At 39.2% G+C, this 27,323-nt stretch overlaps 3 protein-coding genes across 3 annotated transcripts in view; 2 read left to right on the top strand and 1 right to left on the bottom strand.

Annotated features, from left to right (window-relative positions):
* Positions 1–66: 66 nt before the first annotated feature.
* Positions 67–4,602, bottom strand: NIPAL1 (NIPA like domain containing 1). The gene is given in 6 exon segments (XM_027717750.2): positions 67–717; positions 858–1,018; positions 2,708–2,798; positions 3,261–3,317; positions 4,376–4,580; positions 4,582–4,602. Coding segments are annotated over 6 exon segments (1,140 nt in total). The 3' UTR covers positions 67–112.
* Positions 4,603–17,033: 12,431 nt separating this feature from the next.
* CNGA1 (cyclic nucleotide gated channel subunit alpha 1) lies at positions 17,034–21,528 on the top strand. Its single transcript, XM_027717726.1, has 7 exons — positions 17,034–17,145; positions 17,357–17,423; positions 17,810–17,842; positions 17,947–18,048; positions 18,941–19,048; positions 19,195–19,301; positions 20,123–21,528. Exons 1-7 carry the CDS (start codon positions 17,034–17,036, stop codon positions 21,526–21,528), a joined length of 1,935 nt encoding a protein of 644 aa, XP_027573527.1.
* A 2,852-nt stretch (positions 21,529–24,380) lies between these two features.
* Positions 24,381–27,323, top strand: part of NFXL1 (nuclear transcription factor, X-box binding like 1) — a 47,016-nt gene continuing 44,073 nt past the window's right edge. Inside the window, exons 1-3 of the mRNA XM_027717725.2 lie at positions 24,381–24,658; positions 25,961–26,131; positions 26,466–26,575. Of these exons, the coding sequence (XP_027573526.2) occupies positions 24,493–24,658; positions 25,961–26,131; positions 26,466–26,575 (447 nt within the window). The 5' untranslated portion in view covers positions 24,381–24,492. The remainder of the gene's footprint in view (positions 24,659–25,960; positions 26,132–26,465; positions 26,576–27,323) is intronic.

Raw genomic sequence — 27,323 nt, 5'->3', positions numbered from 1 at the left:
CACAGACCATTTTCCAGAGGACTGCAGAAAAAAAGAGTAAAAGTCTAGTAAACATGGGTAGGCTTAGTTGGCAACTCATGATTCTTTGATGATGAGCACTGCTTAGAGAGTTTCATTGACTGAATAAAATGTCATCCTCATCATATGCCAAAGCTGGATCTTCCATGCTCTCTAGTAAAGTGTCACGGGTTTTGTATTTACGGTGTGGTAGTGATGGTTCTTTGGCAACAGTGGACATCAACTGATTCCAAGTGATGTTAGTATTTTTGAAAGCATGCAATAGGAAAATGCCAATAAGGATACTGCAGAATCCACTCAGGGTTCCAATGATATCACCCAGTTGCATACTATTCCACTCCTTGAACAAGATGATGGAGCATGTCAGAACCGTCGTAGTGAAACACACGTAATAAATAGGTGTCACTAGAGATGTATTGAACACGTCCAATGCTTTGTTGAGATAGTTGATCTGAGTGCTGACTGAGAGCACCAAGATGCCCACCAAAATGTAAACCAGCGGATGCCGATAAACTGGCTTCTGCTCCAGCATTTGTTTAATGGCAATGCCCAGGCCTTTCACAGATGAGACAGAGAAGGCACCAATGAGCGAGCAAATTAAAATGTAGATCAATATGTTTGTCTGACCTCTCTTTGGAGCCGCGACAAAAATCAGGACAACGGCAACAACTGTTATGAGAACAGCAAATGTGACAAATGCTGTAAGAAAGAGGAAAGGGAAGAAGAGTAATGCACATGAGACAAAATAACAGAACTACATCCAAGTACATAAAGTTATTCAGAGTCCTGAACACTTCTCTATGAACTGTAGCACACATTCACTGCAATAGCATACAGACCTGGATCTTGCAGCTTTCTTTCCATTTCATCTAGTGAGGTGACCTCTTCCTCCTCTGGGGCGTGAATAACCATGACCGTTGACCCCAAAATGCTCAGTACACAGCCCAGCTTTCCGTGAATATTCAGCTTCTCATTTAAAAAATAGGATGACAATACAGCACTGTTTGGTAAAAAATAAATAAAAGATTCAGCTCCACCAGCCACACAAGACATTCAAAATCTGTCTGTGTAGCATGACAGTAACTCAAAACCTCATTTGAATTTGGATATATGATCAACCAGCCTGAAACAATCAAATTGTCAGGAGTTTTGCAATAAGGTTGGTCATGACCAAGGAGGTCAGGTCAGGTTTTAGGGACGTTAACAACCCTGATCACTTCCCTCCAGGTTGCAAAGAGTACAAATTGCTCAAGGAACTTCTCATTCCTGATTGCCTGGGCCAGGAGTATGCACTCTCCCATACCTGTAGCTTAACCACACAAGCTGGATTTTTTCATTAAAAAATAGATTAAAGCACTTCATTTGCCATGAGAACCAATTCACGTGAGTTTTGGAAACTGTTTCTCATCCCTCCCCGGACTCTCCCACCCAGGCACAGTTTCTGCCTGGCTTGTCAGGACTCCCCCCAAACCACAGAGAGGGCACGTCTCCCCCTTTGAAGAGGGCTGACCCCAGGATCTCTAAGGTGTTCAATATTTAACCTAAGGACAATAACATGGCCTAAATGAGACCACCTCACAGGGCACAATTAGCCTGTTAGAGCATAACCTTGGGCACAATGGTGTGTGGACACGCTCCCAAATAGCTTTTCAACCCACTGATCAAAACACAGACATTTTTTTCACACAAAGGTAACAAGTTCACTGACATGAAGTTCTCGTGACCTCTCTGTTTCATGAAAATTAGAAAGATTGCTATCCTCATCAAAGGAGAGGGTAATAAAACTCAAGCTGTTTTGCAAAGCAGCAGCCAGGCAGCCAGTTAATCTGCATCTACCTACATGCTGATTGCAGCACAACTGAGTTACATTAGTTTTGCTATGATGGAATGGCTGCAGTTTTAGCAATTAGACTGCTGCAAGCATCTTATTGTTTTGGGTTTTTTTAATATGTGGCCCAGGTTGTTTTAAACACAACGTTTCATACAGCTTACTCCGATCTTAAAAATAAGGATTTTATACTTAAAAGACAATAATTTCATTTTGCTAATAAATTATTTCCCAGAAAGTTCTTTGTAAGCATAGACCATGTTTTTTCTGCTGCTAGGGTAGCCACATTAATGTATGTGCTTAAGTATTTGGAAGTTATTTGTTTCTTCATACATAAGAAATAATAAATTTCTGAAGAACATTCATGTTTCAAAAGAGCCAAAATTTTATTTGCCTTCTTTCCTTAAGGACTTGGAAAAGACAAAACAAAACCGAAAGTGTGCCTTAATACAAAATTATCCTTCTATAAAAATAAATGTTTTTGAAAACATTTTAGTGGGGGAATACGATATTTTCTTTTAACGTTTTGGTACAACTGAAGAAGAGGATAACAGTTCGGTTCTCTAGGAAGAGATAAATTACAACAGTCTATCACTGTGCATCAACAGTATACCTGGTATACGGTGACAAGAAATACTTTATAATATAGGTGAAAGGCCATTCAGTGGTCTTTGGAACAAGACTTCTAATTCTGTCTACTCAGAAAACTCAGTTCTAAATAAGCAGATGATCTTTCCACAAAGGAATAAAAAGCATTCTTTCTCCATATATTGCTTTTCTCTACTTTCAGCCAAAGACAGTATTTTTCCCTCATACAGTAAATGGTTCATTTGCCAAGGTTTGCTCCCAGTTGGTACCAACCTTATGAGAACACTCAGTGCACCCAGTGGGGTAACTAAGGTTGCAGGTGCAAACGCATAGGCAGCAAAGTTTACAGCTTCTCCTAATCCCACTGTAGAAGAAAGAACATTTGGATCAGCTTAGGAGGGGAAGGGGATATAAAAGGCTGTCAATATTTTGTATGACAGCTATGATAGCAAATATAAAACAAAATATTTTTTCTACACTATATATGCAAATTTTCATTTCAACATTAGCTGCACAACCTCTTCTGGAAATAATAAAGGCTGAAGAAAGCTAAACACTTTTCTCCTAAGTACTCCTAGAAGCTGGACAGATGAATCCCATTGTTTTTGATAGGATAATAAAGAAGAGGTGGTTATTCTGCAAGAAGCTCCAAAGACCAAATGCAGTATTTGAGGGAAAGGCTCAAATCAGAAAGGCTTCTCTTGAATGTGATTGCAAGGACATTTCTTTTAAGTGAAGGGAGTGAAAAATCAGGGAATAAATCTCTTTAAAACAATCTGCTTTATGTAGCATTTACATATAGGCTGAGAAGAAAGAGGTGACTTACTTGATAGCAGTCCAGCCCACCAAAGCCCTTCCTTCAAATAAGAATATCCACCTTGTCCTGAAAGCAGAAAAAATAACCTCATCTTAGAAGAAAGAGATCACCTTATTATAATAAAGAAAAGTACAACTTCACATTTGCACCTACAAAGTACTGAAAGAGCACGTTATCTGGGTGCGACATGAAGAATACTTGATTTTGACTGACATTTTATTAATCACTCTACTGTTTTGTGACTTGGACTTCTTAAGAATGATATTGACCAAATATACATGGAGGGAAAGTTCCAAACAAAAATAAAATGTCCATAAAGGTTGTTGGTGATCTTAAGAAATGCTTCATTGTGCTGTCCCAGCTCAAAACCAATATGTTCATACCATCAGCAATTTTACTTTAAATCAGAAGAAATTAAAAATGCCCCTGCATGCATTAATTATTTTTTTTTACATAAAACATAAGTATATTGAATATTCAGTAATACATCTTTTTCAAATAACCAGATTCTCTGGAACAGTATACTGCAATAAACACAACAAACAAAATAAAAACTGCTAATGTTATGTATTTAAATTCATGTAAAAGGGAATTATGAGATTAGTCCAATTGTTCTTTTTCTAGATCTTCATCTGTTGACTTTGATAGGGATAGTTGTACTAACTGTAGAAACTCATCTAATAAATATCCTTTCTACAACTCATTAAATTAAAAAAACCCCAACCCAACCCAAAACCACGAAAAAAACCCCCTAAACCTAGCTACCATCCTAAGAGTTTTCATCTCAAATGAGGGAGGAAAAAAAATGGGAAAAGAAAGAGAAAGACCTTTTGAAGGCTAAGATGAATGGAGCATTTTATTTGGTAACTAACTACTGTCAGTGACGAAATATCATCAGCTCACTGGATTTAATATGCACTGCAGGTCCCATAGCCCTAGGAATTCTGAAATCCTAGTCCCTGTAATCACACACAGAGAAATAATACTGTATCTCCATCCCTCACCAAGACAGGATTTCTGATTCAAGTGCAACAGTTTTAAACATGTATTCTGTGATTCAAACCTTGATTTTGTGTTTTGGTGTTTGTGTCTTCAGCAGGAGCAACACAGGCACAACCACTTACCAGCTCGGGTGACTCCTCTGTCTGCCAGTTTCAAAAGTCCTTTTTTCTTCAGTATGAAACCAGAACCATTAAAGAAACTGGAACCTATTGCCAAAGCCAAGCCAATGTACAGGTGATACCTGCTTCCAGCAGGCACGGAAACGCTCCAGTTTGTTTCATTGACAGTCCCTTCCATAGAGGTGAGGAAAGGAGAGTGTGATTCAGACACGTTGATGATCTGGCACCATGCTTGGCAGGAGTCACAGCAAGCAACAGAGAGCACAGCACCTGGGAGGAGAAAAAAGATGACAAATGATCCAGGCACAGCACTGGAAAAACCCTGATGTCTCTCTGCTCACTCCTTTCTATGTCTTCCCAGAGCACTTGTCCTTTCTAACTGTACAAGTAACACACAAAATCCACACAACATACACAATGCTGCCCTGAGTCATTACCCAAACCTGCAGTTCACAGGTGCATACATTATTTGACATATATATTTTGCATTTCATTGGCTCAGTCAAGCAATTAGGGCAATACCAAAGAATGCAACAATAAAATATGATCTTCAATGTAAAATTCTACTTAAAATCTTAAAAGCTAACCTTAAACCTCAAGATGAAAGGGTTCTTTTGTGTTGTGCAGAGACCACATTCCCAAAACACAAACATATAGCCAAATCCATGATTTCAGACTCTCCCTGTTAAGTAAGTCTACTGTTATTCCAGGCTTCTGCTTTTACTTTTCTGGCTGAGATTGAGAACAACAAACAAAAAACAACAACAACAACAACAACAAAAAAAAAAAAAAAAAAAAAAAAAAAAGGAAGAAAAATCTATACAGGGAGCAAACTCTAGGTGTATATTCATTTTATTAAAACTGTTCTGTGAGTACTGTGCGAGTCAGATCTTTTTTAATCCATCCAAGTTTTCAGGTGAAAGCCTCATTGCATGTCACAGCAATTTTCATCTAACCTCAACATGCCCTGTCTGGAGGGAGATCACACCCCACAAGGGACAGTCCCCTCAGCTATCCCTGCAACAGAGCTGCAGAGCCAGCTGGTCCTCAGCTGAGACTGAACCTTCACACTCTCAGCCAGCCAAGCATTATCAGCATCACTGTGATGACAGTCTGTGGGAATGATGTCATTGTTATCAGCTTAGATGTGTTTTTAAAGGAAGAAGAGATATTGCATTTCCGAGAACAAAAGGAATTATTATTTTGCCTAGGGAAGCAGGGGACAGGCAGCAAAGCCGCAACAGGGCTTATGACAGTCTAGGCTGATGTCTCCCAGTTTCTCACAGTAGAGTGCATCACACAAACAGTGTGGATCAGAAAACCTAGACTGGAATAGCTTTTAAGGACAACTTTTTTGAGGAAAAAAGGTTTATTGTGAGGACATGTTAAAATATGAAACAGCTGATGCAGAAGTACAAAAGCTGTCCCTTGTGATTCATATTCACTGGATGCAACAAATAATTTTGCTTTCCATGTTTTCCCTATAATTAAAATGACACATGAAGGATTCATCCTGCTGAGTGGCACCACCAGTAATACACTCTTTTTTTTTTTTCCCCCTCTTTTTTCCCAACTGAAAAAAAACAACTTGAGGACTTGGTAGAAAAGGATGTGCCTCTGTCTGTTCATATCTAAGCTCTGGAAATATTACTGCTATGTCAAAAGTACTTGACTTTTGACAAGTAAGCAGCCTTGGGTAATTCATCTAATACTGTTTAAGAAGGAATATTTAAAACATTAAAGGTCTTAAAAATAGCATATCTTCATTTGCAGTTGAAAATCCTGATATTGACACTGGGAGATACCATCCTTTACAAGTAAGGAAGTAGAATGAGTATTTGCTCTCAGTTTTCCTGTGCCATACTGTGCAACAAACATACTACAGGAAGCTATCCTTTGATTTGCAAGATCTGCAGTCACATTTCCTTGTTTGCTAAGAGTTTCTATATAACAGGAGTTGTTTTGTACTGCTATGTCAGACTTCATAGAAGTGGTCCCACAAAATGGGTATGTTCATATCCTGCAGCTGAAGATTAAAATCTTAAAAGAGCTTAGATCAGCGTGCAATTACTTTTGCATAGTATGTAAGATAAATACTATTCTGCCATCTTATAATTATTAGAAATTGCAATTGGATAATGCAAAAGAAATGAAATTTGCATCTGCACCTGGAAGTAGTTTAAAATCCTAAAGTATTAGCATAGTCTTAGAAGAAAAATTTGCATATACTTAAGTTTTGACATAATTAATAAAGAATAAATTACAAAAGAAAATTGCAGACAAGTCCTTTAAGCATAAATATATTTTCTCTTAGTTAACAAAACCAGCGAAAGTAAAAAATGTCCCTGCTTATGGCAGGAGGGGTCCAACTAAATGACCTTTAAAGGTCCATTCCAATCCAAACCATTCTATGATTCTGTGAAAAAAAGCAGAGCAGTTGGCAGTGAATGAAATCCCCTATCTCCCAATATCTATAATGATGCTAAACCAAACTGGTGTGAGAAGCAGAACATTCACAGAATCACAGAATTAAGCTTGGAAAAGGCCTCTGAGATCACTGAGTCCAACCTATGACCCAACACCACCTTGTCAACTAGACCATGGCACTGAGTGTAACATCCAGTCTTTCCTTAAACACCTCCAGGGACAGTGACTGCACCACCTTCCTGGGCAGCCCATTCCAAAGCGCAATCACTCTTTCTGTGGACTTCTTCCTAATGTTCAACCTAAACCTAAGAAGAGCAATTTTGAATGGTTATAATCTCTGCTTATTGTGCTGAGCAGCTCTTCCTAGTTTTAAAAAACAAGTAATTTGTTCCACTTGCATGTAAAGTGCTGATCAAAGAACGACCCAAGAGACGGGAAAAGGAGGCTGAACCAGGAATTAGTTACTTTATTGCCGACTGTGAACAGTCTGAGGATCACTTGGAAAGGCTGAGGAAGGTTTTGACAAACCGCTGAGGCTGTCTGCCTTGTTTGACACACAGTCTCTAATTAAGGTAGGTTCCTCCCATTTCCAAACATGAACCTGTCAGCAGAACCCCTCCTTTCAGAAATAAACTCTCCCAGCTCAGGGAGATAGCAACAGGAAACCAGCCAGAGTTCAGGCAGCCACTGTTGTAACTTCTAAACTGTTTTTACAATTCAGCTAAATCTGAATATATTTTTTCCCAAACACCTAAATAGTCTCTATCTGAACTGGCAGAATAGCCAGACTACTGCCACACTCTTCTTATGTCAAGTCTAACTTGCTGTTGTTCTACAGTTCTGCAAGTCTAGGACTGATGTACCCTGCAGTTCATTAGCAACAGCCAACGTGGCTTTTAACTCAACACTGAAGATACTGGTCTTAAATCATCTAGAAAACTAATTGCTTTGATTAGACACATAATTTGACCATTTCTATTGAGCTCACGAGTCAGCTCAGCCCTGGCAGAAGCACGAAATGCCTTTCTCAGTCACCCAGGAAATACCAAGCCACCTTCGCCAAGACCTGGCTCCTGGGGGCCAAAAGTGGGTGCACCGAGAAGCAGCAAGGAATTCTTTCCTGGCACACCTCCACTCACAAAAATTTATTAAAAAAAAGGCGCTTGAAAAGACGCTTAGACACGAGGCAGCCGCGGGAGAAGCTCAGGAGCCTTCCTGGCACCGGCAGCGCCTCGCTCGCCGGAAAACAACTGCGTGACGTGAGGGCGGAGGAAAGTGTTACGTGTGCAGGAGTCACGATCCCGCACCCGCGGTGCGGGCGCAGGGGCAGCGGGGGGCTGCAGGAGCGGCGCCCGGCAGCGCGCACACACCGCGCCCTCACCTCCGCCCACCGCCGCGTCCCTCCCGCGCAATCCCCGCTCCCCAGCACCAACCCCCGCAGACAGCCCGCACCGCACCGCCTGCCCCGCACCGCTCCGCACAGCGCCGCGGCCGCGGTTCCCCCGGCTGCCCCTCCGCGCCCGCACCCGCACCGGCACAGGCACCGGCACAGGCACCGGCACCCGCACCGGCACAGGCACCGGCACCCGCACTGACCTGCGCGGCAGGACGGGCGGGCGGGCAGCGTCTCTCGGTGCCCCATGGCTGCGGGGCACCCCCTCCGCGGGCTCCTCTGCGGTGGCGGCGGCTCCGCCCGCCCGGGCGCGGCCCGGAGTACCTGGGCGCGCCCCTCGCCCGGCCCGCGGCCCCGCCGTGGCTGCTGTAGGCGCAGGCGGCATCCGCGCTGCTCATACGGACCTGTCTTGGGGGACGGTCACTCCAGGAGTGACCCCGAATGGGCTTTATAAGTCGTTATCAAGTTCCAGGTCTCACCTGGGGAGTCCTGCGGCCCCACCTGAACACTGAATTCGTGGAAGAGAGGTCTGGCCTGGGGTACCTTGGCAGCATTTGTGTCTAGTGGGAGTTTTATAGATTTAATTTTCATCCTCTTCGCACCTGGAAGAAGAGGTGATCAGTCTTGATGTGCAACCACGTATGTGTGTGACAGGCTGCCCGTGCTCACTCCGGCCAGTGGATCTGCGGACAGTCAGAGGGATCCCTTGACCAAACTATGCCGGTGTCGCACAACTAGGGCAGTGCCTGATGATGCACACCCTGAGATGACTCCCTGTGGCTGAACGAGCGCCAAGGTGTCATAAGAAACAATTATCTTTATTACCCAATCGATAGTTTCAAGGTAGAAGTGTAACATGATTAAGTAAAATACATTTACAAAACATATGGCTTAATAAAGCATTACACGTTGCCCAGCAAACTTCCTGGACAGTCTGAGGACCTTTAGTATGGACAAGGACTTCCCCAACTGGAGGCAAACAGTTGAAAATTTAACACATCTCTACAGAGCACCACAGGGACATGCTGACTTGAGACTAGCAGAGTTGTAACCATGCTTTGCAGCGCAGCACCAAAACTAACCATCATTGGGTTTGAACTGTTTTACCACTGTGCAGACTGCTGAAATATGGTGACAATGTTAGCAAAACCTCTCCTTGCCTTAGGTGTCCTTGACTTCGCAGTCCTGGAGTTAAACACAAGAGGTCAAATTCTTAGTCTTATTTTTTATTTCTATATTTATTTTTTAGCTTAACCAGTGCTCTGTATGTTATGAGAAAAGGAACATTGCATTTGTAGCTAACAATCCAAGTCACTGGACAGCTGTAAAGAACTTGCAATCTATAATATAATTACAGAAGGGAGTGGATACACTGCCTGTGTGTGTACACTACACTGTTGATTAACACTTCATACTCAAACTTGTTTCGAAGAATTTTGAGATGCCATCAGGAAGAAAGAAACTACATAAAAGCAGTTTATCAACATTGATATATTTTTCTTTATTTTCAATGATGTGTAAGGGTCAAATGATAAAGAAAATAAAGTACTGATATACAATCTTAGCATCTAACATAAAGAAGAAGAAGATGCCAGTTTACCATTCAGAAAGAGAATGGTGGTTGATTTAGAGCAATGCCTGGATCATAAGCTAATGCAAATCAGCACAGCTCCACTTAATTCCATGGATCTATGCCAGATATGGCTAAGGACACATCAGCCTTTTTTAGTATGAGGTAACAATATGCATGTACTAACAGTCAAAGCAATTTTGTGGCAGTTCCCATTTCTCCAAAAGAGAAATAAGGATGTTATGAAACCCTACTATACCTTTCTGTGTTATTGCACTATTTTTTTTCCATTAAATGTATCGAAAATGCAAGAGAAAATTTATGTTAAAATTCTGTTACGTAATTGCATAATTTCATTCATTATGTAATGAATGAAAGATTTCCTGAAACTTTCCTTAAAATCAGCAAGCACTGACTTTAATTTTTGGTTTTCAATAAAAACAGAAGCACTGAATATCTAGCCAGCTTCAATCTTTTACATTTATAACTGAAATAGTAATTGTAAACCTCATTTTTTTGCCTTAGTAAATCCCATCTTACCTCTGTGTTAGCCATGAATGACTTAATTACCATAATTTCTGTGACTTCTTGGCTTTATTATAAATTCTTTCATTTTGTTGATGATTGTTTTCTCATGTGCATATACATTGAGTTCCTTAAGCAGTATTTAATTATATTATAATACTGAAGATCATGACAACAGGTTTCATCACAATTAGAAAACCCGTTCACTGTGCAGCTAGCCCAGGTTGAAGCAAGACCTATCTCTTTTTTATTATTATTTAGGAAAATTATCTGTGGCATTTTTAAGTCCTGTCATCATTGTTCATCTTCCCTGTTCTGCATTACCCTGCCTGCAGTTGCTGCTAGTGACCGGATTCAAACATGAGCTCTGCTCAATACAGCAGCTACAGATAGGTTTGTTACCCATCCTGGCACATAGCCACACAAAAATTACTGAGCTAGATTTGTGAGTGAAGCTCTGACCATGGGAACTCCATTTGCCCCAAATGCTGGTGATTTAGTGCAGACCTGCAGGAGCAACATGTGAAGGAATTAACTTCAGTTGAGACAAAAAAATATCCGTATGTTGAAGTTCAAAATTATTAGATTGCTGTACTTGTGGAGAGATTAATTCTATATATGTTGCCTTAAAAATGCCCAAATAGTGCCACCTTAACTCCTACTATACTATGTGCTATACTGTACTATGCTACAATGAATGAAAGACAAACAAGGCTAGATTTATTAAACCTATTTTATCTACAGTGCATTTTCTACCATTCTTATCATGTATTGATGATTTTCTTTTATGTATAATTAATCTCAGTTGAACCACCTTTGTATGTGTAAACATTTTAGCATAATTATTTTGTGCAACCAACCCAGATTTCATATGTTATTTTAACTTGAAATAAAATTCTGCTTAACAGAAACCCTGACTGTTCAGAGCTTCTGGCACTCCTGCATGGTTACTACAATTATTCCTTATCCCAGTGATACAACTGATTGAAGATCTAGTATTTTCCAGAGAGTTTTCTGGTAAGCCAGTCTCTCTGTTCCTTGAGGGTTTCAGGCTGGCAGGTAAAGAGGTATCTCAGGGGAGAGACACCCACTGAATGTGGGAGGCACAAGGATAGCCTTATTGCAGGTTCATCTCAGGGCACCGAAAAAACTGCTGGGCATGGCCAGACAGATTTCAAAAGTGCTAATCGCTGCTCAGAGTAGTCATGCAAAAACTAGGGTCTGTGCCTGGAAGATGCTAGTGAAAGGCTTTGACACAGTCTTGGAGCTGTGTGGTGCTGTGCTGTGTGCCTGAGATTGTGCTTGCAGTCTGTCCAGTGCGTTGTGATTCCTGCCTCATCTGCACATGGGAATCTAACACACCAACACAAATCTTAAATTGCTTGTACTTCACTCTCCCTCACACAGCACTTAGCCCTAAAGTAAAAATACAGTACCACCTACTGGTGGAGACACCATTGGCACTGATGGTTTTCCAGTCACCAAACCTCATTGGAGCCGACCGTGCTTCATGACAGTGAATTCAACATAAGTGTGTATTAAATAAGCCACAAACTCTGGAACCTTCTCAGCTACAGCACTTCCGACATGCCATTAATCGCTTAAATTGCATCAGCACTAGAAAAGACAGAACAGTATTTGCAGAAAATAAGACTGCCAAAACTGTAATTCCAATCCAGACGCTCATCTGTTTACATAGCTACAACGCAGTAGGGTGAAAGGCAATGTTGTGCCATTAAAACCTGCTTATTTATAAATAATACATATGTATAATGTATCTGGTGTTCTAGTTATGGGTATCTGAAACAAGATGTGGCCTTAACAGGATTGAGAAGAATTACAGATGATGACAATGCAAGATACAAAAATAGATTAAAGATGGCCTACTAAAACAATAATCCATTAGTACAGTCATTCTCCCATCAGTCAAGGTTACTTCACTGGAATACAGAATGACCAGAAAAATATCCATGAAAAAAATTGACACTAAACTAATATAATCATCAGTGAAGTCAATGACAACTATGTAATGGGCTTTTAAAGGAGGGCAGAATTGACACCACTGTGTTGAGCTCACACAGAATTTGTCCTGCAAACTTCTTTGCAAATAGGTGAGGTCCTGGCCACTGTCAGACAAGGAACTGGCCTGGCCCAGTAGGACTCATCTTCCTCTGTTTGAGAACTCTGCAAAACTCCATGGTAAAACAAATAAGAAAAAAATAAGTTAGAGTTGTTTTACGGGAGTGCTTATTTTATTAGAAAACTGACTGTTCTATACCAGAGTAAAAAAGGTATGCATCTCCTTTGTGACACTCAACAGGGCACATGTCCCAGACACTCAGCGACACCACATATTTACAAAAACACTGCTCAGCATTGAACATTGACATCTTTCAGATTGCAGGGCAGGCAAAAACCCATGAGAATAACAGAGGTAAAACTGATCATGAGTCAATACTAGTTGGACGCAGTGATCTTCTGAGATTCCTTTCATATCTATGATTTTAGGAGTGGAGCTATACTTCAGCCCTTCAAGGACAATGGTGAAATATATGTGAGAAATTAGAAGATAATTCACTTCTTTATCTATTTATTATGTTGGATATCTTAGTCTAAATTGGTGTATCTGGCTTCAATGTGAATGAGATTATGCATTTCCTTGTTGCCCATTACTCTTTTATTTAAAACAATTTTTATTCTTTAAATTTCAAAAGCATAATCTTTTTTCTAGAAAATGGACTGACTGTCTTAAGACTTCATCATCATGGCATTTTCCACTAAATATACATTCACAATTCATGGGATTTTTTAAGCATCAAAATATGTTGTGTTAGATTATTTAACAACTTTAAGTAGTTTGAAATTGAGTTTCATTTTCTTCGGCCATATGATATACACATTAAAATAAACAGGAAATTTCCATTTGCAGTGTTTTGTCTATTCCAGTAAAGACCTGTCACTGCAGTAAAAAAGCATCTGCAATATTAAGAAAACAGACGAACAGACAATACTGAATATATAGTCATTTACAATAATTTTTTTTTCGGTTCCAAGACAGAGCACACTCCAATATTTATCACTTCTTGTGCATGTAGATAGGGCTAGTAAGCTTCTGCTCAGGCAAGGGATAATAGTGACTGCTGTTGTCACTTTCATCTCCCTCTAAATCTCAAAATCCATCACTAGGTCAAGGAAATCCTCTTCTACTATCCATGTCCTTCCTTCAGAATAATTCAGAGGGACTGCACATGGAACTGGCTCTTTGAGAAATCAATTGTTAAAGGATTTATTTATGAAATGTTGATTATATTTAGATTTTGTGGTGGCTCTGTTCATGTACTAAGGAAACGTGGCTGATTTAAAGGACTGAAATCTCTATTAGAAGCAGCAGAATACATTCCCAAGGTAAGCACACTGCTGAAGTTGCTTATTGCAGAACTGCTAAGGACTCCTGGCGTGTTAGAAAAGAAATATCTTGCTGTAGCACACAGCAGATTTTAATGTTAATGAAGATTTTTTTATTGCTTTTTGTAAAGAAAAAAATTAGATCTTTATACAATGCCAAATATTCTTACTCAAAGCATTTTCTCTCTGAAAATAATGACTACAGAAGTGAACGGAGTGGACCAGTAAGAAAGGGAGAATTACAGAATTAAAGAATTACAGAATTTTTAGGATTGGAAGGGACCTCTGGAGATCATCTAGTCCAACCCACCTGCCAAGGCAGGGTCGCCTAAACCAGAAATAGGTAAAATAAAAGAGCAGAAGAGATGGAAGCTGATCTTCCATTCTCCACAATCCTGTGAAAGCATAATACTGCCTTCATTTTCTTGCAGCCCTGAAGGTTTTGATGTATAGTAATTAGTATAGTTAGTTTTCAGGTCATAATGCTTGAAAACTTGGTTGTTTATCATAGCAGTTACATTTAAAAATCCAAGATAGTAAGAGAAAACTATTGTGATGATGCAATAAGGACAATATGGTAGAAATGTAAAATATCTCTAAAGAAATCTCTCTATATTACCTTTTGAACTTACTACCTGAATGTGATAATGTAAAAATCAGCATTGCGTTATTAAAATAAAAGCAGTGAAACAATTTGTGACAATGTATCACTTTAAGAAAAATATGGGTGACTACAGAATAGTAGTGGTGGTAGTGCTACAATTTAGTAAAAAAAATCTAAAATATTGTTTAAAAACCATGTATAATAAAATAAAAAATGCATTAAGGTGAGTTCTGGACCCACTGAGTTTAACATGACATTTTTTACTGTTCCCAGTATGGGGGATTTGTCACATAAATACTGTAATGAGGTAACCACAGTCCCCAAGGGATTGCAAACCAGGACCAATTACTGTCTGTCCAACTTGCACATGCTGTGTTAGCACTTCTGTGTCTCAGGCTTGGGAATTTAAAATCTCTCCACAATTTGCTTCGAGACTAGTTGGAATTTGAAGATATTCTTGTGCTACACATCCTGACTGATTGAGAAGGGAAACAACCTGATGCAGCACTCACCTAAGCCTGACATTCAGATTTAGTATTTTGAGACTACAGGGTCGTCAATACTTCAACTTCTGTGCCGCTTAATACATCCAGTGCCTCAGTAATAGAAAATGTCCAGTCCTTCCCCAAATAGCAGCCCCTCATTCCCAGAAGTCCTACACATGGCTGCCATGGCCCCTTTCACAGAATTCAGAAAGTATCATACAGTGCTTGCACTTACAATAGACACTAACAGAGCCAGAGGAATCTGTTTACTTGCAAAAATGCACAGAAAATCCTATTTACCTGAAGAATAGGGGAATGTAGAGAATATAGATTTCCCCTCAACCTCCAGCTCTGGATGGGTGTGATCTTTAGACATGTTCTATTTTAACACACTTTTCATCATCTTGAACCTCTAGTACAACTGCAGATCAGTATGTCTGGAGAGCACAAATATTTTTTTTTGTTGTTTTTCTTGAAACTAAAGAAGACTCAAAGACCAAATAAAGACATAAAAAATGAGTACCTATGTTGCAATGTGGATACTGGGAGTCCTAACATGAACTAACTGGGTTAGAACCCACCCTGTCAGAGAAATTATTTCCCTTGAGATGAATGCATTTTAATTTGACTGGTGCTGAGTTGGACCCGGCTTTATTTTGCACCATTATTTTTGTGGCTCTGTGGAGGATATAAGTTTAATCAGGATGGAATTTTGTGTGACAGCATTAGCAGAGCTTTCAGAGCATCTGTAAGCAGACATAAAGCTGCTTAATTCAACTGGGCATAATTTCAATCTTCACACTTTCAAGTACAGTTTATCTTTGGAGTAAGTCAGCGGAAACTCTGTTAAAGCTTTTAGGCATGTGGTGAATCTAAACTAATATTTACCATGTCTTAGAAATTTAGAATCTTTTAATGCCTATTTACTTTAAACCTGATCCTTGTTCTTAAGCCTTTAAAGACTGACCCGCAGTGTTGGACTACATTTAGGACTATTCATGGAAGAACATGTCTTAATGTTCAATCTTTATCTTTCTGTTTTGTAGAATGTTGTATTGCTGTATTATTTTTTGCACCATGTGTCATTCATGTCTGATAAGTGCTGGAAACATGGGTTTCCTCTCTTAATTCCTGTATAAAAGTGTTTTTATTTTCGTTGACTAATAAGGGAGGTCAGGTAAGTCTGTCCATAATATGGCAGCTGTATCATCCTACTGCTGTTTTGCAGTTTGCTTGACTACAGAATGGAAGTACTTTGTTTAAGAATTATTCATTCTACGTCAACTGACTTCACTTATCAGTGTTACAGCCACTCATCTGTCAGTTTGTGTCTTACAGACATCTCTGTATTCTGATTTCACATGCACAGGATATTTTTACTGCAGTGGATAGCATCTGTTTTGTAATCCTCTCTAAATGGCCCTGTCAAGAGCAGATCACACTAGTTGACACAATTCATGCCCAAAGAGTTGGCAGTCTTATTGATGCCTACTGCATTGTAGGAATAAGTGATGAAAAAGGAGAGCAGCAGTTAATTACCCCAGTGCTAGAAAACTGTGCAGCAAAATGCACTATATTTTTTATAAAATATTTTCAGTATGTTTTTTATTGAGATGAACAAACTGAGCAGCAACAGCCACTAACATTTTTATTTAGGTCTTTACATACTACCTGCTATGTGCATTAGGAAATTACTACATCAGTCTTAACTTCCTATTTAGAGAACCTACTCATTGCTCTCAACAGAGTATAACTCTTGGGTATCAGACATACTGAGATTTCCTTGGACCTACAATCAGTTGATTTTAGTCTGGTTTTCAGTATGCCACCTGTGCATGAATCTGTTTATCCATTTTGATACATTAAGTTTCGAACCTTTGGTTCAAAACCAAATGAAACAGTGGTCAGTGTTTCAAATACAATTGTCTAAATATTTTCAAAGTATGTGTCAAGGCTCAGGAGAAAGACCTAAATTAATGCTTCCTCTAAGACAAATGTGTGTGGAACATTCTCTTTAGCAGCAGTTGCCTGGTCATTCAGCACAATGAAGGACCCACAGTGCTCTTTCTTGTCTGGTGGGAGCCTCATGGGAGACAGGAAACTGAAAATATTCTTGTTGGTCTTTGAGGAAGCAAGGATGTAAAGTATTCATCTTTAGGGAAGAAAAAAAAAGCTGCTTCTTGTTGTGAAATGGCTTGATTCTTTTTTTTATCCAGTCTTCCTTAATAGCTCAAGTTAAGACGAACTTGACCATGAAGGTAGGAGTGATTGAGGCCCATCATTCCCATACAATTATTCCAAACGTAGTAGTGCACGACACCAGTAAGGACCCTGAATTGATGCAGAGAGAGGAAAACAGGTATGTCAAATATACTGTTTTGTGTCAGTTTGTTTTCTTTTTAGTTTGATAATATGCATAGGATTAGCTAAGCACAGATGCTTGCCATCATCTAATTTTCTTCACTACTAGTAATAAACTAAGTCTTTAAGATTATGATATATTGCTTATTATAAACATTTAGGAGATTTCTTTTTATTTCAGCAGATATCACATAACTTGTTATTTTGTTGTTCCCCAGGCAACGATATCTACCTGGTGTATTTGCATGCTACAATATTAACAATAATAGTAATAAAGATGCGTAAGTAACTTCGCCATTTCATAAAGTGAGAGTACTGCAATATTGTCTGTTTAAGCAGAAATGAAGAGTAATAATATATATCTAATAATTTCTTTAGAAACAGTTATGTCTTTCAGGTAATCCCAAAAGAGATTGCATGTATATTTTAACTTTATGCACATCAGCTATGATGAGCATTCTCAATAGCAAAGTTACTGGTATTGTATCTATTAATTTAAAATAAAAGTACTTCTAGGTGAATACAATAAGCAAAATAGTTTTTTTGAAGGTCAAACACCTAAGTATAATGTTATCCTTACTGAATGCAGATGATTCTAATAAATAAGTAAATGTGGAAGCAAGAGGTATGTGCATTCCATGATCTATCATATTTTTCTTTTTATTAGGGAGGAGAAGAAAAGAAAAAAAGAAAAGAAGAGGTAAGACAAAGAGTAATTATGCTACTATTGCTAATATATTCAATTTCTTCTAAATATGTTTTAATTTGGTCTTTAACAATGGAAAATGTAAATCTATTTTTTAGCAAGCCAGAAAAAAAAAAGGATGGCGAAACAGAAAAGAACAAAGAAAAAAAGGAGAAAAATAAAAATAAAGATAAACCCAAGAAGAAAGAAAATATAGAAGAGTAAGTATTTTTCATTTAGAATCTGTTATGCTGTCTAATAAAATTGCTTTTGATGTAAAATTGAATCCACTCCTGAACACCCTGTAAAGATGTTTATACATCTAGTGAATGAGTGTACAGACTGCTGTTGTTCTTTCTAGAGTAGAGTTGTTTTGACTTAACTTCATATATGGATGACAGAAATATGCATGCATGGAAAAAATTAATCAAGACCTATCTCCTTTGGATTTTGATCATCTAATATCTCTTGGATAACACCCTGCAGCAAAAGCTGTGTCATCATAAAGCAATCTCTTCCACACACAGATCTTCCACACACAAAGGCACCTACAAGCGAGTAAACTCTTCTATGATCTAAAAGTTTTTACTTTACCTTCTCCTTGGTAAATTCGTAATTTTCTGCCTAAGGACAGAAACTTAAAACAGTGCAGCAGGAACTTGTGTTGTATGATTTCCCATTCTAAGGTTTCTCTATGTAAATGTTTTATCTTTCTCAGAGCTAGACTTTTCCCAGTGAGAAAGGAATGATAGGGATGATTTATCTCACTTATTTAAACATTAGTAGTCATATAATATTTTTTTAAGATGATAAAATCAATTACCAGACAAGACCGTTATTTGGGTAGGAAAAAAAATTAATTTTAAAATTACATGTGCCACTATAAACTGAAGTGGGACTGCCAGGGTAATTTTGCTCAGAAAAATTCAGATTCTAAAGTTTGTGTCCCAAGTCATAACAGCTTCATATTTTCCATGCACTCAAGCAACTCAACTTTAATGAAGACCATTTATTTTACAATAACAATTTCTGGAATGCTTTCTTCCTCAAAAACTTTGTGTATTTCAAGTCTCTCATTAAATCTCCTTTTCTTCCCCCCTGCTTATCCCTTAGGAAGAAGAAAGATATTTTCACCATTGATCCAGCAGGAAATATATATTACAACTGGTTGTTTTGCATCACAATGCCTGTCATGTACAACTGGACCATGATTATTGCTAGGTGCTGTACTCCTTCAATGCCTATATAGAACATCTGGCAAATCTTAATATCCCTAGATAAATAAAAAGTATTTTATTCATCACTGATTTCATGCAAGTATTTAACTTTCATTTAATGGTGATTTGCTTTTGTCTTTTCCTATTCAGAGCCTGTTTTGATGAGCTTCAGCATGACTACTTAGCAGCATGGTTTATTATTGATTATGTTTCTGATGCCATTTACGTTGCTGACATGTTTGTACGGACAAGGACAGGTAAATATACTCAATGATTAATTATTCTTTTTCATTTATTTGTGTCAGGTTTTTTAAAATAGTCAAAACACTACTGCTTGATTATCTGAATACCCCTGATGAAGTGCAAGAGTGAACAAAGACATTGAGCTAGATCTCTGAAAGACTGTAGCCTGTGACCTGTAAAAGTAAGAGAAACTGTAATGTATTACTCAAAGAATACATAAAACCTGAAGTATGCTAGGTACAAGCTATTCTGCCTGCAGCTGACTCATAAAGACAAAATAAACATGCAATGCAGCCAAGTGAGGATTGGGGATTCTGAAAAACTCACACCTAAATCTGTTTTTTGTGTTAAAGGGGTATTCAAATACTCGCTTGATTTTCAAAATGATTAAGCAAGTAAGACATTCCCATTAACTTCATCTACAACTGTTTTAAAATCTTATCCTATATTCAGAGCTATTGAGTAGATACACTCAATATGGAACTGAAATTCCTGTGTCCAATTTCTTTCTCTTATTAACCACCCTTTCTATAGCCTGTGGAGGTTTTTTTGGGAGAGTGAGGTTGGTTTTTTTTTCCCATAGTGGAAAAATGGAGGGAAAGAATCAGAGCTTAAAATGTTTATCTTTCAAAGGTGTATAATTCAGCTCAAACTGAACCATACAGAACTAAGCTGAGTATTTATAAATAAGAAATGGCATATTAAAAAGTAAGAGAAGTTACATTCCATCTGGAATTGGCACTCAAAATATTCCTTCAACGTACATTTGGACTGACAATAAACACAGCACATTTGAAGTTGTAGCCTTTTTTTATTATTTACAATTTTATTTTAGGTTACCTGGAGCAAGGTCTTCTGGTGAAAGAAGAACAAAAGCTTCGAGAGAAATACAAGAAATCTTTTCAATTCAAATTAGATTTTCTGTCAATCATACCAACTGATCTCTTATACTTTAAGTTAGGATTGAATTATCCGGAATTAAGAATAAACAGACTACTCAGAGTAGCTCGGATGTTTGAATTCTTCCAGCGAACAGAAACAAGGACAAACTACCCGAATATCTTCAGGATCTCTAACCTTGTCATGTACATTGTGATTATTATTCACTGGAATGCCTGTGTGTACTACTCGATCTCAAAAGCCATTGGATTTGGGGCTGACACATGGGTCTACCCCAACACCTCTGATCCTGAATTTGCTCGTCTGACTAGAAAATATGTCTACAGTCTCTACTGGTCAACACTGACCCTGACTACTATCGGTGAAACACCCCCTCCTGTAAGAGATTCTGAGTATTTCTTCGTGGTTGTTGACTTCTTGGTTGGAGTATTGATTTTTGCTACCATTGTTGGTAACGTGGGCTCTATGATCTCCAACATGAATGCTGCCAGGGCAGAGTTTCAAGCAAGGATTGATGCTATCAAGCAGTATATGCACTTTCGGAATGTGAGTAAAGACATGGAAAAAAGAGTTATAAAGTGGTTTGACTACCTGTGGACAAACAAAAAGGCTGTGGATGAAAGGGAAGTCTTGAAGTATCTGCCAGATAAACTAAGAGCAGAGATTGCAATCAATGTTCACCTGGAAACGCTAAAAAAAGTTCGGATTTTTGCGGACTGCGAAGCTGGTCTGCTGGTTGAACTGGTTTTGAAACTCCAGCCACAAGTATACAGTCCTGGAGACTATATTTGCAGAAAAGGAGATATTGGACGAGAGATGTACATTATCAAAGAAGGCAAGCTGGCAGTAGTTGCTGATGATGGAATTACCCAATTTGTGGTCCTAAGTGATGGCAGCTACTTTGGAGAAATCAGCATTCTTAATATCAAAGGTAGCAAAGCTGGAAATCGAAGAACAGCCAATATTAAAAGTATTGGCTATTCGGACTTGTTTTGTCTGTCTAAAGATGATCTTATGGAGGCTTTAACAGAATATCCAGATGCAAAGGCTATGCTGGAAGAAAAAGGCAAGCAAATCCTAATGAAAGATGGATTGCTGGACATTGAAATTGCAAATTTAGGAAGTGATCCTAAAGATCTTGAAGAGAAGGTTGCCTACATGGAACGATCGATGGACAGGTTACAAACAAAGTTTGCCAGGTTGTTGGCTGAGTATGACGGTGCACAACAGAAACTGAAAAAAAGACTTACACAAATAGAGAAAATATTGAAGCCAGTTATAGAGGAAGAGTTTGCAGCCTTAGAAGAAGCAGATCCATCCACAGATAAACCTGGATTGTGAAAAGCAGATTAAAACACTGGAGGCTGCCAGTAAGACTTAGGGTCAAATCCTGAATGGGGCTGAATACATTAATTTCTAATATTTGTGGGACCTGACTATTAATTACAAAAAGTTATTTGTTGAGGCAATGTTACCAATTTCCTACAGGAAGCACATATTTGGCAGGTTTCAGGCAGAAAAAGAAGAATCAAAAATCAGAACGGAAGATAACATTTTGCTCTTGCACAAGCAGGTGGAATTATCTGCTAATGCATTATGTACTCTATGTACCACTCCTCTATGGCAAATGCATTCAGTCTATATACAGTCATATACCAGCAAATATTGGAAGTTTTGCTGACTATTTTAAAATAATTTCTTCATGTCTGCCTATGGAAAGAAGGACAGTTTTGGTAACAACTATATTATTTGAGGTCGTTAACCTTTATATTAAACTCATGTGTAAATGAACACATTTTATTATCTATTGATTACCATAAGATTAAGTATGGGATATTATATCAGGAATTAAGTATATGCAGATGAGAGTACTGAAGGCTGTAAGATTTGGAAAATACTATTACTTTATTTGGTCCACCTTGATTGATTTCTTGACATGTAAGTGGGTGGTTTGAAATGGTCCTTTTTTCAGGCTAATACATGCAAGGGCTGGAATAGAATAGAGACAGGAGAAAATACAGCTTTTTTCAAGCATTAATATGACAGATATGAGTGGTGCAAAATCTAGCTGTTCTTTCCACAATAATAAAAAATACTTAGCATTGAGGACAAATACTTAACATCCATGTGGCTGCTGGACATGGACTATCAAGTTTTTATAATCTGTGATGAAAAATGTGTATGTCCCTAATATGACACTTGTGGATGCTGGCAGAGTGCAAGGGGCAGACATGACTGGAAGAGGCCAAATTCTCCCTGCAGTATCTTCTGTAGCTGCTGTTGGGGAAAGAATACAACTAAAGAGATTATTTTTTCCATTGATAGGGTATATCTTTCTTCATAACTATATCTAAGTAGTAAAATCTACTGTTTTATATGTTAGCTCCATTTTCAACTACTTTGAGAAGCATTATCTTCTTGTATTTCCCCCCTAATTTATGTCTCTTTTCATTGGCAAAAATGTTTTTCTTAGTTATGGTCTCAGATGGGTATTTTCAGTAGAATTTGATCATAGGCACTTAGCATTGGATAAATTTAATGAAAGGGAGTCAAGAAAGGGACTGCAATGAGAGAATGGATAATTCTGTATTTAGGGCAATTTGTTCACCCTGGGAACTTGGACTGCCACTCTTAAAAAATACATAGGTACATGTTAATGTCAATAATATATCTACACATTCATTTACTCCTTAATGAGATGGAGATATTATAAATTGGATATTTTATAAAGTACATTCCTTTCTGGTTGTTTTACTTTTTGTAATGTTGATGTTTTCCAGAATGCCAGAGATTTATAAATAACTCTTGATTCCACTGCAGGGATTAAATGTTATGAAGTACTTATTGCATAGGATATATATGGAACGACAAGGATAAATATAAATATGAAATGGCTTTCATCCACTGTTGATCCTGTGCTTTGAATGACAAATGGCTTAATGAACTCATGAGGGGAAAGAATATGCCATCCTATCACTTAAGACTCTAACCCTGCATATGAGAACAAGCATTATTTTGTCATTTAACTATATTGTGAGTGTTGGACTTTACAATCAGCATTATACCGACCCAGGCCTTGAATATAATTTGCAATCTGTATGCCAGCCAGCATCCTAGATGGCTACACCATGTTTCACTAGGCACTTAGGAAGCACTTTTCTCCTTTGTTGAAGTGTTTAATACTTTGTATTTGAGAAATGTGTAATATGATATTACTTTTAATTAATAAAGACAGATATTTACTGTTAACAGGTTTTTTTAATTAATCCTTCAGTCTAAGACATGAGTTGTATTCACTAGCTACCTCTTTCTTAAGAATAAAAATTCTTCAATTTAAAACACTTTGAAATAAAACAGAAAACCAGAATTGACTTCCAGTAGTTTGCTTACTATTTTCAGACTCTTTATGACTGGAAATGTTGTATTACTCAACCTTTAGGAGAATATCTTTGCTGAAAAAAAGGCTAAATGCAGGATTTTCTCTTAGCATATGACATCGTATAAGTGCTATAAGGAAATGTCAATAAAATTAAAACTATTTCAACTTGTCCTGCAATAAAACTTTCTGGATATACTTAAATAAAGTTTCTAAACAGGCTTTGTGGTTGGTTTTTGACTCTCATACTCTGAAGAGGAGCTATGAAGCAAATGCAGGCAAGAGCTGCATGCCACAGAGGGGGCTGCCAAAAATTTACTCTGGAGAAAAGGATGCTTTTGGGGGGGCTTTATCGCTCCCTACAACTACTTGAAAGAAGGTGGTAGTGAGGCGGGGGTCAGTGTCTTCTCCCAAGTAACAAGTGACACGAAGAGAGGAAATGGCCTCATGTTGTGCCAGGGGAAGTTTGGTTTGGATATTAGGAAAAATGTCTTCACTGAAAGGGTTGTAAAGCACTGGAACCGACTGCCCAGGGAAGTGGTGGGGTCACCATCCCTGGAGGTATTTAAAAGCCTTACAGATGTAGCACTTAGGGACGTGGTTCAACGGTGGACTTGGCAGTGGAGGGTTAAGAGCGGGACTACGTGGTCGCTGACCTCTCCTAACCACAAGGTCTGTCTGTGTGACTCAGTGACAGGCCGGGCCGGGCCAGGGTTGCGGTGCCGGCGCCGCCCCGCCCGCCGCGCGGGGGGCGCTGGGAGCTGTAGTCGCGGTGCCGCGGGAGCACCGGCGTCCGCGCCGCCTCCACCGCCGGCGCCGGGCGGAGGGGCCGGGCCGGGCGGGGAGGAGAGGGAGACTCAGCTCCCCTCGGGGTGGCGGTGCTGGGACCGGTCTCTCTCCACCGCCCTACGCTCACCGGCGGGGCAGGAATGGAGGCTGCCTGGCGCCAGGGAGGCCGGGGCCGCGGCCGTGGCCGCGCCAGGCCCGGGGACGGGCTCGCCGCCCGCGCTGGGGCGGCTGCCCGGCCCCCGGCCCCGAGGGCCCGCGGCAGTGCCCGCGCTGCGGCCGCAGGGACCATCGGCGAGGGGGCCAGCGGTGAGTATCGCGTCCTGTCCCCCCTACCCGAGCTGCAGGGTCCCGGGCGGGGCAGCCGGCGGTGGCTCGGAGCCCCTGCAGGTGGCCAGGTCGGGGCTGTGCCCGGGACCACGGGGAAGGGAGGCTGGCGGGCCCCGGCTCCGCTCCGCGCTGCTCGCCGGTGCTCGCCATGTGCCGTGTGCTGCCTGCAGGCTCCTGCCCGCGGGAGATGCGGGGCCTCGGGCAGTGGCGGGGGGCTCGGGGCTGTGCCCTCCGCAGGGAGCACAGTCGGTGCCCCTGAAGCAGAAGAGTAAAGTGTGAAGCAAAGGATGAAGTATCAGTTTCTTATCACGGCTGGAGTTGCCCGGTAGGGACACGCATCTTTAGGTGCTCTGGTTAGGGAGCCGCGTTGCCGCGGTCTGGGACAGGTGCGGGCTTTTGGTGCGCGGGGCTGCTGTGAGTGCAAGTTAATCCTTGTGAAATACAGCACAAAAGTGCCAAAGTCGGAGCTCTTTTAACTGGCAGCATAGTTTCTTAAGAAAAGCCTTAAAACTAAACTTGACAACACCCTAGTGAATATATTGGGTGCAATAGTCTAATACGGAAGACTAGGAGGTACTTAAGACCTGCGATCTGCTGAAGACCTTTATATCTCCGTGGAATGTTATCTTAAAGGCACTTCGGTTTATTATGAACTCTGTTGAGTTACATAATTTTGTACCTCTGTGTGAGAACCTTCCTCTACTTCACGTGCAGTAACTTCAAAAAAAGCTTGTATTAAAATAGCCTATTGCTTTTAATGCTGCCAGCTGTGAAACGGCATGAACATTCTATTGCAGTAAAGATTTGTCGAATTTGAGGGACATCAGCGAAAGTCGTAATTTAAGACATACCAAATGCGGAGAGAGTTACCTGTAGGGTATCTGCAAATCGTAACAATTCTCAAGAATTGTGCAGTTTCTGTTTTTCTTCCTCATACTCTGAAAGTTGTGTTTTTGTAGGATGTGTATGTGGTTTTCTAAGTATCCTTTTCATAAAGCAGCATTATAGATGCATATATTCTGGTATATTTGGTTGGGTTTGTCAGTAGTAATTGATAGATAATAGTTCCTGCTGTGAATTTTATGGATTATGCACAGTAAAGAAGTAAATACATTTTATCTGTTCTTGTATGGTATTGAAAATGTAACAATGTACTCCCCTTAAAAAAATAAAATCAGTAAGTTCTTTAAAAAAAAGGACAGTTGAAAGTATGTAGAACTGAATGTAGTGTTATGATTAACTATCATGGTATTAATCATCGGTAATGTTTTCTCTTAATAGAATTATCTTCACTGAAGAAATTTGATGAAATTAAGAAGGCTAATCAGGCTGCAGCAAAAAAGCTAATTGGAGATCAATTAAGCTCCTCGTCCGAAGATGATGATGAAGATGCTGAAGTGAAACAAGGAAAGATTTTGGACAAAACGTTTAACATTTACACCAGTCAGACTGGTAATTTTTTTTTCATTTATTGACTTTTATTTTGGTATGAAAGCATAAACAATGCTGTGTCATTGTCTCTGTTTTAGGATTTTTCCATAATTGGAAGGAAAGCACTCTATACTGATGTCTTGCATTAAAGAATATTTGTTCCCAGCCATGCATGCTGGCAGTATTTTTTGTCTTTCCATGCAGAAGCAATGGTATAGTTTTAAACTGTATTAAATGTGGTTTTATAATAATATGACTGGCCTTTATTCAGAGAAAAAAACCCCAGCAGTCTCAACATGTACCAAATAGCAGATCGAACGTTACTGATTGTTTTAAAAATCTTTATATATTAAAGATGGAGATGTAAGTGAACTGGAACGTACAAGACAGTACATGAATGAAGCTTTTCAGTCAGGGGCTATGACATGTCTCATCTGCATTGCTTCCGTTAAAAGGAACCAAGCTGTAAGTACTTTCAGTAATCTTTTAGAATGAAACAAATATAACTGTCTGAATAACATGTTTTTAATTATAATACTGAGATAATTCGTGGGATTGTTAGCTTTAAAATGGTAAGAGTACTAAATGCAGCACTTGGCATCTTTGGATTTTGGAACACTTATATATAAGTACTTATATATGTAGCTTGTAATAAGAATATGTATTTTTTTACATATGTTTGTTATCATAGTGTATAATAGTTATTTTTAAATTTTAGGGAGTAGCAGATGTAAAAAATAAGTGCTCGAAATCCAGTGCTTACAATGGTGTATGCACCAATAAGCTATGGCGTAGCAAACACCAAAGCAAGAAATACTAAGAAGTTAAGAGATACTATTGTTAGATTTATAGCAGGGGAGCTAAGATAAGCTTTGCTGCCCCAAATGCTCATCAGGTGAAAGAAGTGTGCACGTCAGAGAAATTCAGCCTGTTTCATATAGGTACATTTTATATAGCAGAGACTTGAGGACAAATATTTTTTCACTTTTATTGTTATGTATGGACTTCCCTTTGACGCTGACAGGCTAAACCCTGTTTCTGGTGTAGTTACTTGAATCAAAAACATATTTTCAACTGTATGTTTAACATCAAAAAGAAGTGCAGAAAATGTGTTAATTTCTTGTGATGAATATAGATGGGCTACACGTACCTGATGAAACTATAGTCAGTAACTTTTTAAAACAATGCAATACGTTTTGTGTGAATTCTTAGC

Source organism: Pipra filicauda, unplaced genomic scaffold (assembly GCF_003945595.2).
Source record: "Pipra filicauda isolate LSUMZ 115617 unplaced genomic scaffold, ASM394559v2 scaffold116_size3395265_pilon, whole genome shotgun sequence".
Lineage (NCBI taxonomy): Eukaryota > Metazoa > Chordata > Aves > Passeriformes > Pipridae > Pipra > Pipra filicauda.
The sequence above is the reverse complement of the archived record's forward strand: the minus strand, read 5'-3'. Positions and strand labels throughout refer to the sequence as shown.

Excerpts from the sequence above, each read along its gene's own strand:
- CNGA1 (XM_027717726.1), top strand. The coding sequence starts at position 17,034 with ATGAAGGTAGGAGTGATTGAGGCCCATCATTCCCATACAATTATTCCA. Across the intron at positions 17,146-17,356 it reads GAGAGAGGAAAACAGGTATG|CCAGGCAACGATATCTACCT; the intron begins TCAAATATACTG and ends TTTTGTTGTTCC. Across the intron at positions 18,049-18,940 it reads AAGAAAGAAAATATAGAAGA|GAAGAAGAAAGATATTTTCA; the intron begins GTAAGTATTTTT and ends CTTATCCCTTAG.